The sequence below is a fragment of the Palaemon carinicauda genome, chromosome 11 (assembly GCF_036898095.1).
Source record: "Palaemon carinicauda isolate YSFRI2023 chromosome 11, ASM3689809v2, whole genome shotgun sequence".
In the NCBI taxonomy this organism is placed as follows: domain Eukaryota; kingdom Metazoa; phylum Arthropoda; class Malacostraca; order Decapoda; family Palaemonidae; genus Palaemon; species Palaemon carinicauda.
Genome location: NC_090735.1, coordinates 18,964,314 through 18,980,506, shown reverse-complemented (window position 1 = coordinate 18,980,506; position 16,193 = coordinate 18,964,314). Strand labels below are relative to the sequence as shown.

At 47.1% G+C, this 16,193-nt stretch overlaps 1 protein-coding gene across 5 annotated transcripts in view; it reads right to left on the bottom strand.

Moving 5' to 3' along the window:
• Window positions 1–16,193, bottom strand: part of LOC137649986 (dmX-like protein 2) — a 192,412-nt gene that overhangs the window by 45,183 nt on the left and 131,036 nt on the right. For 4 of the 5 annotated variants that reach the window (XM_068382984.1, XM_068382988.1, XM_068382986.1 and 1 more), the window contains 2 exons: window positions 3,150–3,260; window positions 1,314–1,455 (listed from right to left, as the gene is read on the bottom strand). In XM_068382984.1, coding sequence (XP_068239085.1) covers window positions 1,314–1,455; window positions 3,150–3,260 — 253 coding nt within the window. The remainder of the gene's footprint in view (window positions 1–1,313; window positions 1,456–3,149; window positions 3,261–16,193) is intronic. The other variant, XM_068382985.1, reaches the window with a different exon arrangement.

The following is a 16,193-nucleotide window of genomic DNA, read 5'->3' as shown; positions in this document are numbered from 1 at the left end:
AACTTGTAATTAATAACAGCTAGTAGATCAAATGATCATTTGAATTTCTCCATAAAAGGGAAGTCTAAAAGGAACTGGTCATATTCTCAACCCATAACAGTATATGGCTGAAAAGAGAAAATTTCTTGAGGGGCATATATTTCAAATGGAAAAATTGAGTTGAGGTCAGAATCTCATAAAACCCTTCCTGAGAAACGGTAGAACAGGTTAGTCTTAGGGATAAAAGACTCAAGAGATTAGGAAAAACAGGCCCCCTACTCTTTTAAAAAGGAATTCTTATAAAACCCAACCAAGTTGATTAAAACTCGAAAGGTAGGGTGAAATACTACGGGTAATAAAAATATTTCCAACCTGTGTTGCAGAGAAACACAGGTTAAAGCATAGAAAATATGTAAGGATAAAAGAAACTATACAACCTTAGGATAAAAGGGTAGATCACTGAAAAAAGGGGTGGGAGGAAGTATGCATAAGTCAAACCTTTCCCCCAAAAGCTGAAGAATTTCCTTCTTCTGAAACAAATATAAATATAAAGATAAGGATGATCTTGCCATACTTACTGGCCATTTGAAAGTCACAAATGCCAGTTATCAGTATATCCTCACACTGAGTACTGTAAGCCCATTCTATTCCCTACATCAAACATCCCACTAGTAAACATTTACCACCACTTTGAATAATTTTCTTTAAAGCACAACTTTCAGTTCTCGAAGTGACATAAATAATCAGTCATATATAACGTATCTAAAATTACTTCGAGTAAATATGAGATGTTTTATATATCATGATAATTACAATGTAAACATAACCAAAGAATATCTAGACATACTGTGCACATACCAAATTGCATAATAAAAAAGCTATTAGTGGGTTAAGTTAAAGTTCTCAAAGCAATAAACAGAACACTTCCAGCTATCTATCATGCTTTTCCCATGCTTAAAGCTGTATCATTAAAGTTCTACATGCTTCCACCATGGTAAAACCTTTGAAAAATGTCAATATGACTAGTGATTGAAGTATGATCACATTTCTGGAATCTACCAAGTGCCTACACAAAAAGACCACACCAAAAAAGCTGGACGTGACAACATTTGTGCAAACAAATGACAGAGATTTAAGAAAAAAATGAAGAAGACTATATTTTCTTTAAGAAAAGTAAAGCTGAAAAAATTGAGAGAGGAATACAATTAAAAAGAGCCAGTTGTTTGTTTTAACACACAAAGCAACACAAAATATATATTGGTCTTACCAAACGTGAAGCCCTGCTACTAGTTATGAACATGAATTGCACACACAAAACGTGTGTATGGATATACCTTTGCCCTTACCCTGAAACTCGACTCCGGCCGTTTCCAAAAACCGGCCGACCACATTTCTTGCTGCACGCACTGTGGCCAGTCGTAGCAAGCACCATGAGTACGAGTCAGGGTCACTATGTTCTGTATTATCAGCGATTACCTTTAAAAGATAAAATGATAAAAGTGAAAAAGATGACTCACAACAAACAGTACAGTACATCGATATTATTACATTATTGCTATAAAATGAAGGTATGGATATCGATTTAAGACCTGCTGTAAAATATTTTTTTTCTTAATAAACATAAATCAATACTGTCCATAGATTAACTTCTAAAACTGAAGAAAACAAGCAGGTGCCATGTGGTGATAAAAAATAATTACTTTTGAAACATCTGTTATCATAAATTAAAAAAAAAAATAAACTGAAGACTACAAACACTAAGCATTATGTTATGATACAATAAACACGAACTAGGCCTTTAATGCCACAAAGTCATCACCTCAACACACAAAAATTTTATAAATATTCTGAATAATGAAAAATAATTCTTGTAAAACAAGATAGCAATACTGAATAGACATTCAAAGAAATATAACCTTGTAAAAATTATTTAATTACAGTTTAAAATTCTATATTTTTGCTATCTAACTAAAATAAAGCAGAGTAGATTAAGAGAAACATAATGGTCTTCTCTAGATGGAAAAAAACAACATTAGTGACCTACTTAGATGAAGATACTAAAACGAACCTTCACTGCTAAAATAATTGATTCCCTGAGGAAAGCTTTAAACAGCAATTTGATCTGAATGTTTATCTTGACACAAAAACTTCAGAGATCGGTTGCATTAATCTAAAAACATTTGATATGATCAGTAATTACATTTGGATAAGACAGGTGGGTAGCAATAAGTCTGACTGAATCACTGATTCACGAAGTATTGGACTTATATTTTTTGTCTGATCCCAAATTTCTCTATGTTTGAAAGTACAATTTAAGCATCAGTTTTTAGTTGTGATAATGATGGCCGATAAAAACTACACTATTCTGAAAATTTAAGAGTCTTCCCAAATGACAACTAAGTTTGTCATGCAAATCTACATTTTCTTAACCAAAAGTTCAATTTTGGATAATCAGTCAAGATATTTCAAGGGCTAAGGAAATATAAAGCTGAAGAAAGAAATGCTTGAAGGACAGTCAAAAAAGGCAATAGAAAAAAAATGTTCTTACAAAACACTAGAAGTCAAGCTCTAACAGTTCTTTGCAAATAAATGACTTTTAAGGAAATAAAATACCTCATGACCTTAGAATGACCTATATATAGTACCCTTAATTTATAAACCCCCAAACATACAAATTTCAAACAATACTTTTTCTTGCTTCTTCAAGTTGTTAAAGAACCTTCCTAAATAAGAGAAAATATCTTTGTTTTAGTTCTATTTGCTACTACTGTACTGTATTAGTTAGTGAGACTAGCAATTGCTTCCACCAAGGAACAGTTTCTCCATAATACATACATATACCAAAGGCACTTCCCCCAATTTTGGGGGGTAGCCGACATCAACAAGAAACAAAACAAAAAAAAGGGGACCTCTACTCTCTACGTTCCTCCAGCCTAACCAGGGACTCGGCTGAGTTCAGCTGGTACTGCTAGGGTGCCACAACCCAACCTCCCACATTTCCATAATGTGTAATAAAAAAAAAATCTAGTTCCAGTTATTCACACTTTTCTCTAGGGTAAAAAACTGAATGTCATCGGTGACTCTAAAGCTACTCATTATGCATGTAAATAACCTAAGCCAATTCAAAATCAGTTTTAGTTGATATTTTCACATTTACAAAACTTGAATACCTTGGGTTCTTTGAAAACATCTTCATCCTCCTCGTAGTCAATATCTTCTTGCTCCTCATCGCTTGCACTTGAATCGTAGTCAATGTTTTCTTGCTCAGGGGGAAGAACAGGCTGCAAAATTAATAGAATCAATGCTATAAAGAATCAACAGTGAATACAAATACAAATTCTAGTTTAAATAGAGCACACAGAATCAAAACCACAATGAAACGTACTGAAATATAAGGTTTTCATTTACATTTTTCAAAATATTATCTGAATATTGCTTTTAGTAGATTAAAACCATATTTAGTTCATCCAAGTTTGGATATGAATATTTTCATTCATGGTTTTATATTAATCTATTAATAATCTAGAGTATATGAAATGCTGACTACAGCCCATTTTACATCAGGCAGTTTAAGACCGTCACTGTCAACAGTGTAGTACACTCGGCTGAGACTACATAACCAATTTAATCACAATAAACAGGTTAGCCCGGGCACCAGCCACCCGTTGAGATACTACAGCTTGGAAATATTGGGTCGATTGACTGGCCAAATAGTACTGCACTGGATTCCTCTCCAGTTACAGCTAATTTTCCTTTCACCTACATGTACACCAAATAGTCTGTCCTATTCTTTACATATTCTCCCTTTCCTTCATATCCATGACAACAATAAGATAACTGAAAAATTCATTTTCATTCAAGGGGTTAACTACTTGCTGTTTTTGTTCAGTGGCTACTTTCCTCTAGGTAAGGGTAGAAGACTGTTTAGCTTTGGTAAGCAGCTCTTCTAAAAGCTCAGTCAAAATTCAATTCTTTGTTCTCTAGCTCTTGGTAGTGCCATAGCCTTTGTACCATGGTCTTCCACTGTCTTGGATTAGAGTTCTCTTGCTTGAGGGTACACTCAAACACTATTTGTATCTTAAGGACATCTGGTGATACAGGGGGTATTTAAATGGATCTAAAGTTTAGGTCTGCAAGTTTTTATGACTTTACCTGTGTGGCTGTGTACCAATTTCTGTATCTTAATAAATTATATTTTGGATATTTATCCTCTTGTGTTTGTATTTGTTTACCATGATGTCACAAATAGCCATACAAACCTCAGTCCTTTAATTAGAGAGATTGATTCAGAGCAAGCTGAAGTCGGTCGCTTAAGTTGGATAACATGCAGTTATCAAGCTGGTGAGGGTCTGAGGCAAGTAACCCAACCCCCTTTCAGCCAGAAAGCTTCTACTTATAGCCTTTCATCCCAGGACTGAGAAGATTGGTTGAGGAGGGAAGTTATATTAAAGGATTCAGATTTGTATAGCTAGAAAAATACAAATTACTTTAAAAATTTGTGATTTATTCCTAGGTGACATAAAACCTTGTAGTTTATTAGGCAGACCCACTGCTTGGTGGGCTAGAAGTCCCTTGGAACCTAAATTATGGTTCATTTTCTTCCCTAGTTAAGATCACCGCTTGATCTGTGCACGAGCAGTGATGATCTCCGCAAACTTCTACCCGACTTTCAAAGGAATGAAAGGCTGATAAGCCTTGGCCTACATGGATGCATTTACCCAATCAAACTAGAGATCCCCCTCCACCAAAGGTATAGTTCTCTTCAGACCTTGACCAGAGAAGCAAGCAGATTGGGATACCACTCAGCCTGATGACCTTTGAGAGCCACAAGAGTTATCCTGAGTCATGGCATAAACAATATCACAAGTTTTTAGTAATTTGTATTTTTCCTAATATACTTACCGAGAACTACTTTCTTAGGAGATACCTGGAATCTCCTCTCAACCGACCAGAGTATTGTGTAGTTTACCCTACTTCCGTTTTCTATGAGGACTACCCCAGGCGGAAGGATACGTGCCCTGAGGCTAGTCCCGAGCCAGGTCGCGCGTTAGCTTGGGTCTCAACCTTCAGTAAGTTCTTGGATGTTAAAAATTAACTAAGGGTCAGAAAGGCACTCGGGGAAGGAAGGGAGGGCCATTACCCGAAAGTAGTTCTCGGTAAGTATGTAAGGAAAAATACAAATTACTAAAAGTTTGTGATTTGTTCCAACACAGAGACTTACCTCGAACAACTTTCTTAGGAGACTTACACTTTAGGAGGTGGGAGTGTCTACCTGACCTAAACCAAACTAAGCAGAACGGCTGTGAACCTAGATAGGAGACTAGGTTCCAAAGGTTGACGGAAAACGAACCGTAGGAAAACTACACAAAGAGCTCACACTAGTGTCTAAGTACTCACCCTTAAAAAATTTCTTGTAGTTGTGTCCAGTGATGAAACTGTGAATCCATGTCTTGTTCAGTCTCTACTTGGTCAAATCTCTGGGGAAAGAAGAGAAAAGAGAAGACAAGGGGAAAAGGAAATTGAACTGGTGTCTTTTTGGTCTTGGTAACCGCGATTATACCAGGGGCTTTGGCCGTTAAATCGCTTGGAGTGCGGACATAACTGTTCCTATAGAGAACCCGTCTAGAGACTTCATCAAACATTCTTTGAGGTAGTGGGCTGTGAACGTAGATTGGTTCGACCAGGTGCCTGCCTTGAGGATTTGCGCTACTGCCATGTTTTTCTCAAAGGCCACAGAGGTACTTATACCTCTAATATCATGTGGTCTGGGCCTACCTGGAAGGGGAAGACCAGCACTACTATAGGCCTTGATGATCACCTGTCGAAGCCAAAAGGAGATAGTATTCTTAGAGATCGACTTTCTCACCGTGACCGTGGAGACGAAGAAGTTCTTGATGCCAGGTCAGAGACTAGCAGTCCTCTCTAGATATTTCCTTAAGGACCTGACTGGACACAACTTCAAATCTTCCGGATTACCTGACCGAAGAATTGCTGGAACAGTGAACCTTTCGAATCTCGGATCCCAGACAGATGGGTTTTGTGTTTTAGCCACAAATGTAGGAACGAACTTGAAGGAGACCTCTCGCCAACCTCTTGTGTGCGAGACTTCGTAGGACAAGCCATGGATCTCACCCACCCTCTTAGCTGAAGCCAAGGCTAACAGGAAGACCGTCTTGAGCGTGAAATTTCTATCTACTATGTCCTTCAAAGGTTCAAAGGGTGGCTCACTCAACATCTTCAGAATCCTAGCCACATCCCATTGTGGCACCCTGGAGGCATGAGGAGGGCAGGTTTGCTCAAAGCTCCTGATGAGCATAAAGATGTGCCTAGAGGAACCCAGATCAATGCCTTTCAAGGGGAAAACTTGGCCTAACGCTGCACGGACTCCCTTGATGGCTGGAATTGACATGCACACCACCGCAATGTCCGGAATCGAGGCTCCTAAGGGCTTGATGTTTCTGGAGGCGCACCATTTCGTGAAAGTTGCCCATTTTGCCAGGTACACCGCTGCCGATGAGTGCCTCAGATAACGAGATATTCTTTCAGCTGCTCCTGCCAAATAACCTTTCCTCAGGAGCCGCTGGATAACCTCCACGCGTGAAGGCGCAGAGATCGTGGATTGTCGTGGAACCTTTGGAAGTGTGGTTACCTTAGGAGATCTGGTCTGTCTGGCAGAGGCCATGGGGGAAGGCACGCCATCTCTCTTAGGTCCGCGAACCATTCTCTCTCTGGCCACCAAGGCGCTACCAAAGTCATCCTTAGATTGAGAGCCATTCTTACTCTGTTGAGCACTTGCCTGATCAGTGTGAAGGGAGGGAAGGCATACACGTCGAGATTGTCCGACCTGTGTTGAAAGGCGTCTTCCAATGTCGCCTTTGGGTCTGAGACAGGAGAACAGAATACGGGGAGTTGTGCGTTCAGCCTGGTCGCGAAGAGGTCCATCACCGGCGAACCCCACTTTTGGATGATAAGACTTGCTACCTCTGGATGAAGAGACCATTCGGTCCCTACCACCTGGCCCATTCTGCTGAGTCCGTCGGCTAGGACATTCCTTTCCCGGAATGAATCTTGCTGTTATTATGACTTGTTCCGACTCAGCCCAACCCAGAATCTCCAACGTGAGGTCGCAACTCCTTTGATTTTAGACCGCCTTGCTTCTTTATGTAGGCTACTACTGTGGCGTTGTCGCACATTAACGCCACTATGTTTCCCCTTAGCAGACCGACGAACTGAAGGCACGCTTTCTGAACGGCCTTCATCTCCAGGACATTGATATGGTGTGTCTTTTCCACCTCCATCCAACAACCCCTCGCTGACTCCCTGCGAAGATGAGCTCCCCATCTTTCCTTGGAGGCGTCCGTGAAGAGGAGCATCTCCGGCGGTTCCGCCGCAAAGGGCATCCCCTTGAGGGTGTTTGCTCGGTCTCTCCAAAACTCCAAGGATTGCTTCGTCCCTGGAAGAACAGGAATTACTTTGTAGGGCGACCCTACTTGGTTCCAAAGCCCCTTCAGGTTCCGTTGGATGGCCCTGAGTTTCATCCTCCCTTGGGGAACCAGCTTCTCCAAAGACACTAGATGGCCTATCAATCTCTGCCAATCCTTCGCTCTCCTGGGCTGGCCTGGTAGGAAGGGACGGAGGATCTGGTCCAGGTTGTTCAGCCTTACTTCCGATGGGAAGACTCTCACTAGTCGGGAGTCTAGAACCATCCCCAAGTACGTCATCCTGGTGGAGGGAGACAGGTGCGACTTCTCCAGGTTGATGGTGATACCCAGAACCTTGCAGAATTGCATTAGCTTTGCACCTTGTTCCTTCAAAACTGCCTCTGAGGAAGAAAGGAGTAACCAGTCGACCAGGTAGTGAATCAGACGAATACCCCGTTCGTGAGCCCATATGGAGACAGTCGTGAAGATTCTCGTGAAGATTTGGGGCGCTGTCGACAGGCCGAAGCAAGGAGTCTTGAATTGCAAGATCTGGGTATCCCACTTCACCCTAAGGTACTTTCTGCTGGAGGGGTGAATAGGGATCTGGAAATAGGTGTGCTTGAGATCTATGAAAATCATGAAGTCTCCTTCCCTCAAGGACTCCAGGACCGACTTCGGGGTGTCCATCTTGAAGCCGGTCTTGCACACAAACTTGTTGAGGGCTGACAGATCTATGACCGGTCTCCAACCTCCCGTCGCTTTCTCCACCAGGAAGAGGCGGCTGTAGAAACCTGGACCTGGTTGTAGCACCGTTTCCATTGCCCCTTTCGTTAACATAGTGGAGACCTATTCTTGTAAGGCCTCATTCTTCAAGGGGTCCCTGGGGGCTAACCATTCCGACTGACTTGCTGGGATAAGAGGTGGAGGATCTGCCAGGAACGGGAGCCTGTACCCCTCTTTTAACACTGTTACCGTCCAGGGTTCCGCTCCGTGATTCTTCCATGCTTGCCAAAATCGTTTGAGGCATCCCACTACCTGAGGCTTGGGCAGGAGTGGGGGGCCTCTCAACCTACCTCCTTCTGGAGGAGCAAACTGACCGGCCTCTCCTGGAAGCTGAGTGGGCTGTTCTATAGGAGGCTGGGGCTGTGGGATCGCCTCTGCGGGAGGGCTGCGAAGGGTAAGACCACAGGGAAGGCGGGGCCTCTCTTCTCACCTGGTTAGGGGGAGCTCGAGACGTCGACGGTCCATCCGGAGGAGGCCTTCTGTAAGTGGGCCTCCTCATGGTATGAGGTCTGGGAGTGTTTACTTCCTTCCGTTTCGACAGCTTCTCCACTACTTCTTCCGTCTGTTTCAGGGGAAAGAGTCCGTCACCCCACACAGAAAGGTTCCTCAAGGTCCTCACCTCCCTGTCCGGTATACGTCTGGACAATTTATTTAAGATTGTGTCCCTTCGTCGCAGAACCCAATTGGCGGATAACGCTAGAGACTGAAAAGTTAGGAACTTCAAGGCCCGTCCTCCGGAGCTGATAAGTTCCTTCAGCAGTGCTTGGTTGGACGGCACTGCAGAGTCGGCGGAAGCCTGGATGCCTACTAGTGTCGAGGCCCACCAGTCTAACCAAGAGGCGACGTTGACGAGATCTTTGGACATCTCCGTCATCGTCGCCTCCAATGGAGAAAAACAGATAGGAGCTGAGGAAGCCCTGTCCTCCGAAGTTCCCTGACCTAAGACTTCCAAGGAGTCTCCTGCTTTGCTGGCTCCCTGTGGCTGTCCTTCCATACAATAGTACTTACTTTGGGACTTCAACCCCTGGAGTAACTTGGAGGACCCTTGAACCTTGGAACCTTCAGCGTTTCGTGCCACAATCTTGTCTATGTGAGCACGGCCAAGCCTCACATCTCTGGCTACAGGTAGGGCTAAAGAGGGCTTCTGTTGGACGGGCTCCTCCATTAGTCTATTAAGGCTAGACCGGTAGGCATCCTCGTCCGCAGGCAGTGGTTCCTCGATCCTGTGGTGATGGCGACCAATAACCCTCCTATAAGCGGAGTCCTCCGCTGGTGCGGTTTCCATGTCGCTGTCCGCGCCCTCCGTCCGAGGTTGAGGAACCGTACTGACGGAGGCCTTTGCACCAGGCTGTGGTCTGAGGACGGGCATTACAGATGGCTCGGGAACCTCCGTCCTCCGTTTGCCTTTCTTCAAAGGGGGGGTAGGCTTCCGTGGGTTTGCCCGACAGAGGAAGCTGTCCCTCTATATCGCTCGGCTGAGCTAACTCGACGAGGCTGCCCGTCCGAAAAGGCGAATCCCTCCGCTAGGCAGGTAGGGAAGCCTGTTTCGAGGTCTTACGCCTGTCCGAAGAGCTCCTTGGGTCTTTGTGAGGGTCAACTCTACGGCTGGTGGAGGCCCTTCTAGAAGGACTGTCTCCGGGAAGCCAACCCGCAGTGCTCGGGAGAGTAGTAAAGTCCGCGAGCTTACTGTGGGGAACGAGGACCCATTGCTCCTTCGGTGAACTACTCCTCCTGGGTTTCTTCTTCGGGGACCTTGACCGCTTCCTCCCATGCCGTGACCTAGAGCGGGACCTCGAGGGGGAGCGCCGTCTCCTGGATCTGTCCCTCCTTCGACGGTGTCTTCTCCACACCTTCTCCTCTGACGACAACTATGAGTCTACCTCCGAGGACCCTGACGACTCCTCGTAACAACTACGAGAGACGGGAACGTCTGCTTTCACCATTTTCTGGGTTCCGGATGTCGAAGGCTGAAGGAAGACGTCGGGAACCGCCGATAGAGGGGTTGGGAGAGATATCGGAGGATTAACACTCTGGAACCAGGACCCAAGGCCGTCCTCCCCCCTCAAAGGTGATCTACAGGGAGTTCTCGGGGGACCCCATCCGAGGGGATCTTCTAACGGCGAATCTTCTTTTCCTGGGGCTCCTTCTGCTGCGGAGGCACCTACAACATAAACCCACGATGCTGGTGAAGATACAGGGACATCCTTATTCCACATAGGGTCGTCCGAAGAGACGTGGCCCTCATGCACAAGGGCATCATCCTGCGGACCCTCACTAATAAAACTTTCAGGTCCCTCACTTGCCTGTAAAAGATCAGCAACCCCAGAATCCCAAAGACACGACTCCTGGGGAAGAACCATTGGCTTCTTCCCCGCAACGGACTTACCTCGTCCCCTACTCTGGGTAGGGGATGAAGAAGGGACCCTGTCAGACTTCTCTCCTGTAGACGTCGTGGGCGAAGAAATGCTGGACTTCCTGGGCGAGCGTTTAGACGACGTCTTCTTCTTCGTCCCAAACCTCACCCACTGCATTTCAGTCCAGGACACACACTCCGGACACGTGTCCGAAGGAGAGCAAACTCTACCCCTGCACGAAGAGCAAAGGGAGTGCGGGTCCACCTCAGGCTTAGATAAAAACGTACCACACGATTTTCCAGCCTTAGGAACGCAGCGGGAAAGGATAATAAGGGCAAGAGAACACTTTACAACCACAAGGGAGAGCACAAGGGGAAACAAGTGGACACGCGAGAGCACAAGGGAAAGTATAGCGGGCCACGCGGGAACCACGTGGGACACACGAGTCGGGGACACAAAGGGTCGCACTGAGACAAGGAGAGCGTCGAGATAATATCACGACGCGACCAGAGAACTTACTGAAGGTCGAGACCCAAGCTAACGCGCGACCTGGCTCGGGACTAGCCTCAGGGCACGTATCCTTCCGCCTGGGGTAGTCCTCACAGAAAACGGAAGTAGGGTAAACTACACAAAACTCTGGTTGGTTGAGAGGAGATTCCAGGTACCTCCTAAGAAAGTAGTTCGAGGTAAGTCTCTGTATTGGAACAAACTGTTGATTACAGACTGGATCAAGCTGAATAGCCAAACAGCGTACAGTTCCAGGTGATCCCACGGATGTTGGAAGGAATATTTGAACACCATCCATTGGTCAGGAACAGGGAACAGAGCACAGGGAGCTTCGTTTTCAGTCAGGTGGCTAACAGGTGAATCCCCGAAGAGCTCCACAGGGCTAGAAGCCTTTCCACTACATGAGGATTAGGGACCACTCTACCCTACAACCTACCCCTGGTGACTGAGTGCGTCTGCTAATACAGTCCTCTTTTCCGGAATGTACCTTGTGGAGTGAAACACCGCCCAGATGTGCACTCACTTCGTCAGCTTGGAAAAAAAGGTGCATCACCGTGCTCCCTTTCTTGGTGAAATAGACCACGATGGTGGTGGTGTTACTCATCAACACTACTTAGTGCCTCCTCAAACATTCTTGGAATGCTTGCAACCCTAGGAAGGCTGCTTTCAGCTTTAGAACATCGATGTGCAAATGCCATTCTTCTTCGGTCCACACACACATGCCCGGACTACCAGGTTGTCCAGGTATGCTCCCCACCCACACCTTCAACATATCCAAGAAAATTTGCATCTCTGGAAGTGGAGAGTTGAATGGAAATTCCCAGGTGAGGTTTTCCTCGTTCAACCACAGGCACAGACCGTCCTGAACCTCCAGTCCCACTGGAAGTGGATGGAATGGGGGATCCCTGTCTGCTAACCAGGGATCCTTCAGATACCATTGGAGGGATCTCTGGTAGAGGCTCTGTGGGAAACAAGCTTCTCAGAGGAGAGGTAACAGAGAAGATATTGCTAGTGCAAAGCAAGTACTTGGATAGGAATGGCTGCACAACTTCCATAAGCCTGCTGATGTTATTGTCTTATGGAAAGACTCTCACTGCAGGAGTGTGGTGGCCAATGTGGTAACGTTCCTGACTGGTGAACGCCAGACTGGGGTTCAAGTCCTGCTCAAACTCATTAGTTTCCTTAGTCGCTGCAATGTCACCATCCTTGTGAACTAAGGATGGGAGGTTTGGGGGAGCCTATAGGTTTATCTTCTGAGTCATCAGCAGCCATTGCCTGGCACTCCTTGGTCCTAGCTTGGGTGGAGAGGGGCTTGGGGACTGATCATGTATATATGTTTAGTCTCTAGGGCATTGTCCTGCTCGATAGGGCAATGTCCCTGTCCCTTGCCTCTGCCATTCATGAGTAGCCTTTAAACCTTTTAACCTTTAAACAGTCTGCAAAAATGACAAATTCGAAGATAATTTGTATTTTTCCTAACCATACAAACCTTAGCTATTTACAAAGGGTTTACTTTTAGCGCAGCTGAAATGACGAGCCAATAGTTTTTAACGAGGGTTAATTACCCCCGCGCTAGTTAGCGGGGGGTGGGGAAGGGTAGCTTGCTACCCCTCCCCCCTCCACACACCGGTGACTTGCTTCACTTCACTTAGAGGTAGGACTTGACTTGGGGGTCAGGGATGGCGGGCACATATGTGTAAATAGCTAAGGTTTGTATGGTTAGGAAAAATACAAATTATCTTCGAATTTGTCATTTGTTCCGTAACCGAAATACAAACCACGCTATTTACAAAGGGTGACTTACCCCTTAGGAAGGGTGGAAAGTCCCCAGCCTTACTGACTTCGGCTTGCCCGGGGGCTCGATCCCTTAGTGAGCAGCACTAGAGAGAGGGAGCCCCTGTACCTCACAGGTTCCTAGCATCGCTAGGAACGAGTGGCCTACATAAGTAGTGTGAGGAGGAGAGTGTGACTCGTCCTATGAAGTTGACCTTGAGACCTTCAGATAGGAATTCTAGGATAGGACGTTCCCCATACCACCTCGTCAGGGTATGGGAGACGCAACAGTATTAAGCTTAATACTAGGAGCACAAAGAAGCATGGGTTACCTGCAGAGGTCGAGGTCAGCTATGCGAGGACCAGGATGCTGCTTCCCCAAGAGAGGGGAGAATGAAGAAAGAAGTAAGGGTCAGACATACTCTTTCATTCACACAGACTAAGACCGGGTAACAACGCCCTCAACCTACTGCTACTTGTCCAAAAAGGAGCCTGAGGTTAGACCAGCTGTTGTGCAGCCACCACAGGGCCGATAGAGAACGTATCGAGGCTCCTGTGGGTCACGTCTTGCAGGTAGTGGGCTGTGAAGGTCGTTTGACGCTTCCAGACCCCCGCTTGAAGTACCTGCGTCACAGAGAAGTTTCTCTTGAAGGCCAGGGATGTAGCAATACCCCTGACATCGTGGGCCCGAGGGCGACGTGACGGAGGAGGGTCAGGATTCAGGGCATGGTGGATAACCCTTCGAATCCAAGCAGAGATGGTGTTCCTTGTGACCCTCCTCTTTGTCCTGCCTGTGCTCACAAACAAAGCTCACACATGAGGACGGACTGCAGCCGTTCTCTTCAAGTAGTACCTCAGACACCTCACTGGGCATAGTAGCAGCTGGTCTGGGTCGTTTGTTACAGAACGGAGACTCGCGATCCTGAAAGAGTCGAACCGAGGATCCGGCACTCCAGGATTCTGAGTCTTGGCCACAAACTCAGGGACGAACCTGAACGTTACCTCCCCCCATCCCCTTGAATGGGCGATGTCGTACGAGAGACCATGAAGTTCACTAACTCGCTTGGCCGAGGCCAAGGCGAGTAGGAAAGCCGTCTTCCAAGACAGGTGGCGATCGGAGGCCTGGCGTAATGGCTCGAAGGGAGGTCTCTTGAGAGACCTGAGAACTCGAACCACGTTCCAAGGAGGGGGTCTCACTTCCGACTGGGGGCAGGTAAGCTCATAGCTACGTATGAGTAAAGAGAGTTCTAGCGATGAAGAAATATCCACGCCCTTCAATCTGAAGGCCAAGCTTAAGGCTGAGCGATAGCCTTTCACTGCCGAGACAGAAAGGCGCATTTCTTCTCGCAGATACACAAGGAAGTCCGCTATTGCTGGAATAGTGGCATCGAGTGGAGAGATACCCCTTCCACGACACCAACCACAAAAGACTCTCCACTTCGCTTGGTAGACTCCCTCAGAGGACCTTCGCAGGTGCCGAGACATTCTCTCCGCAACCTGTTGCGAAAAGCCTCTCTCCGCGAGGAGACGCTGGATAGTCTCCAGGCGTGAAGCCGAAGCGAGGCTACGGCCCTGTGAGGGACACCGGAGTGGGGTTGTCTGAGAAGCTCGTGTCGTGGAGGAAGCTCCCTTGGGAGTTCCGTCAGGAGTTGCAGAAGGTCCGGAAACCATTCCGCGTGATGCCATAGCGGAGCTACTAGAGTCATGGAACAGTTGACCGATAGTCTGGTCCTGTTGAGCACCCTTCTCATCAGACAGAATGGTGGGAAGGCGTACACGTCGATGTTGTCCCACCGTTGCTGGAAAGCATCTTGCCAGAGTGCCTTGGGGTCCGGGACTGGTGAGCAGTACAGGGGCAGCTTGAAGTTCAAGGCTGTCGCGAACAAGTCCACCGTCGGGGAACCCCACAAAGTCAGGACTTTGTTGGCTATCTGAGGATCCAAAGACCACTCGGTACTCACTATCTGCGAAGCCCTGCTCAGACTGTCGGCGAGCACATTCCTCTTGCCAGGAATGAAGCGAGCTGATAGTGTTATCGAGTGGGTTTCGGTCCACCTCAGAGTCTCTACTGCAAGATGGGATAGCTGTTGCGAAAAAGTGCCTCCCTGCTTGTTGATATAAGCCACTACCGTGGTGTTGTCGCTCATCACCACCACGGAGTGACCCGCCAGGAACCGTTGGAACTGTTGAAGGGCCAGAAAGACGGCCTTCAATTCTAGCAGGTTGATGTGTAGGCACTTTTCTGATTCTGACCAAAGGCCTGAGGCCCTCTGGTTCAGAACGTGCGCCCCCCACCCTTCTTTTGACGCGTCCGAAAACAGAGTCAATTCCGGGGGAAGGACGAGAAGACTCACTCCCTTTCGCAGGTTCTCGTCGGCCAGCCACCACCGCAAGTCCGTCTGTTCCAGAGACCCCATTGGGATCAGAGTGTCCGGGGAATCGGATCCTTGATTCCACCGGGACTTGAGCCGCCATTGAAGGGATCTCATCCTGAGGCGGCTGTTTGGAACCAGACGGGCCAGGGAGGATAGGTGGCCCAAGAGACGCAACCACGATTGGGCGGAGAGTTCTTTTCGTCTGAGGAAAGGTTCCGCCACCCTCCTCAGCCTTGCTATCCGGTCGTCTGATGGAAAGGCTTTGTGGAGATTGGTGTCTATTAGCATGCCTAGATAAACCAGTCGCTGGGACGGCTGCAGAGAGGACTTCTCGAGGTTTACCACGATCCCCAGATCCTGGCAAAGATCTAGAAGCCTGTCTCGGTGTCGAAGAAGGGTCGACTCCGAGTCTGCTAGGATCAGCCAATCGTCTAGGTAACGAAGGAGACGAATGCCGTTCCTGTGCGCCCAAGTCGAAATCAGGGTGAACACTCTGGTGAACACCTGAGGAGCTGTGGAGAGACCGAAACACAGCACCTTGAACTGGTAGATCTTGTTGTCTAGGCAGAATCTCAGGTACTTCCTGGAAGACGGATGGATTGGGATCTGGAAGTACGCATCCTTTAGATCCAGTGTACACATGAAGTCTTGTGGTCTCACCGCAAGTCTGACTGTGTCTGCTGTCTCCATGCTGAACCGGGTTTGTTTGACAAACCTGTTCAGAGCCGAGAGATCGATGACGGGTCTCCAGTCTCCAGTAGCCTTCTTTACAAGAAAGAGTCGACTGAAGAAGCCTGGAGAGCCGTCCACGACCTCCTGGAGAGCACCCTTCTCGAACATGGTCTTGACTTCGGCCTGAAGGGCCAGCCCCTTTGCCGATCCCATGGCATAGGAGCTCAACGACACTGGATTCGCTGTCAGGGGAGGTTGAGATGACGTGAACGGGACGCGATAACCTTGGCCGATCACCGAGATCGTCCAAGCATCGGCCCCGAGATGTT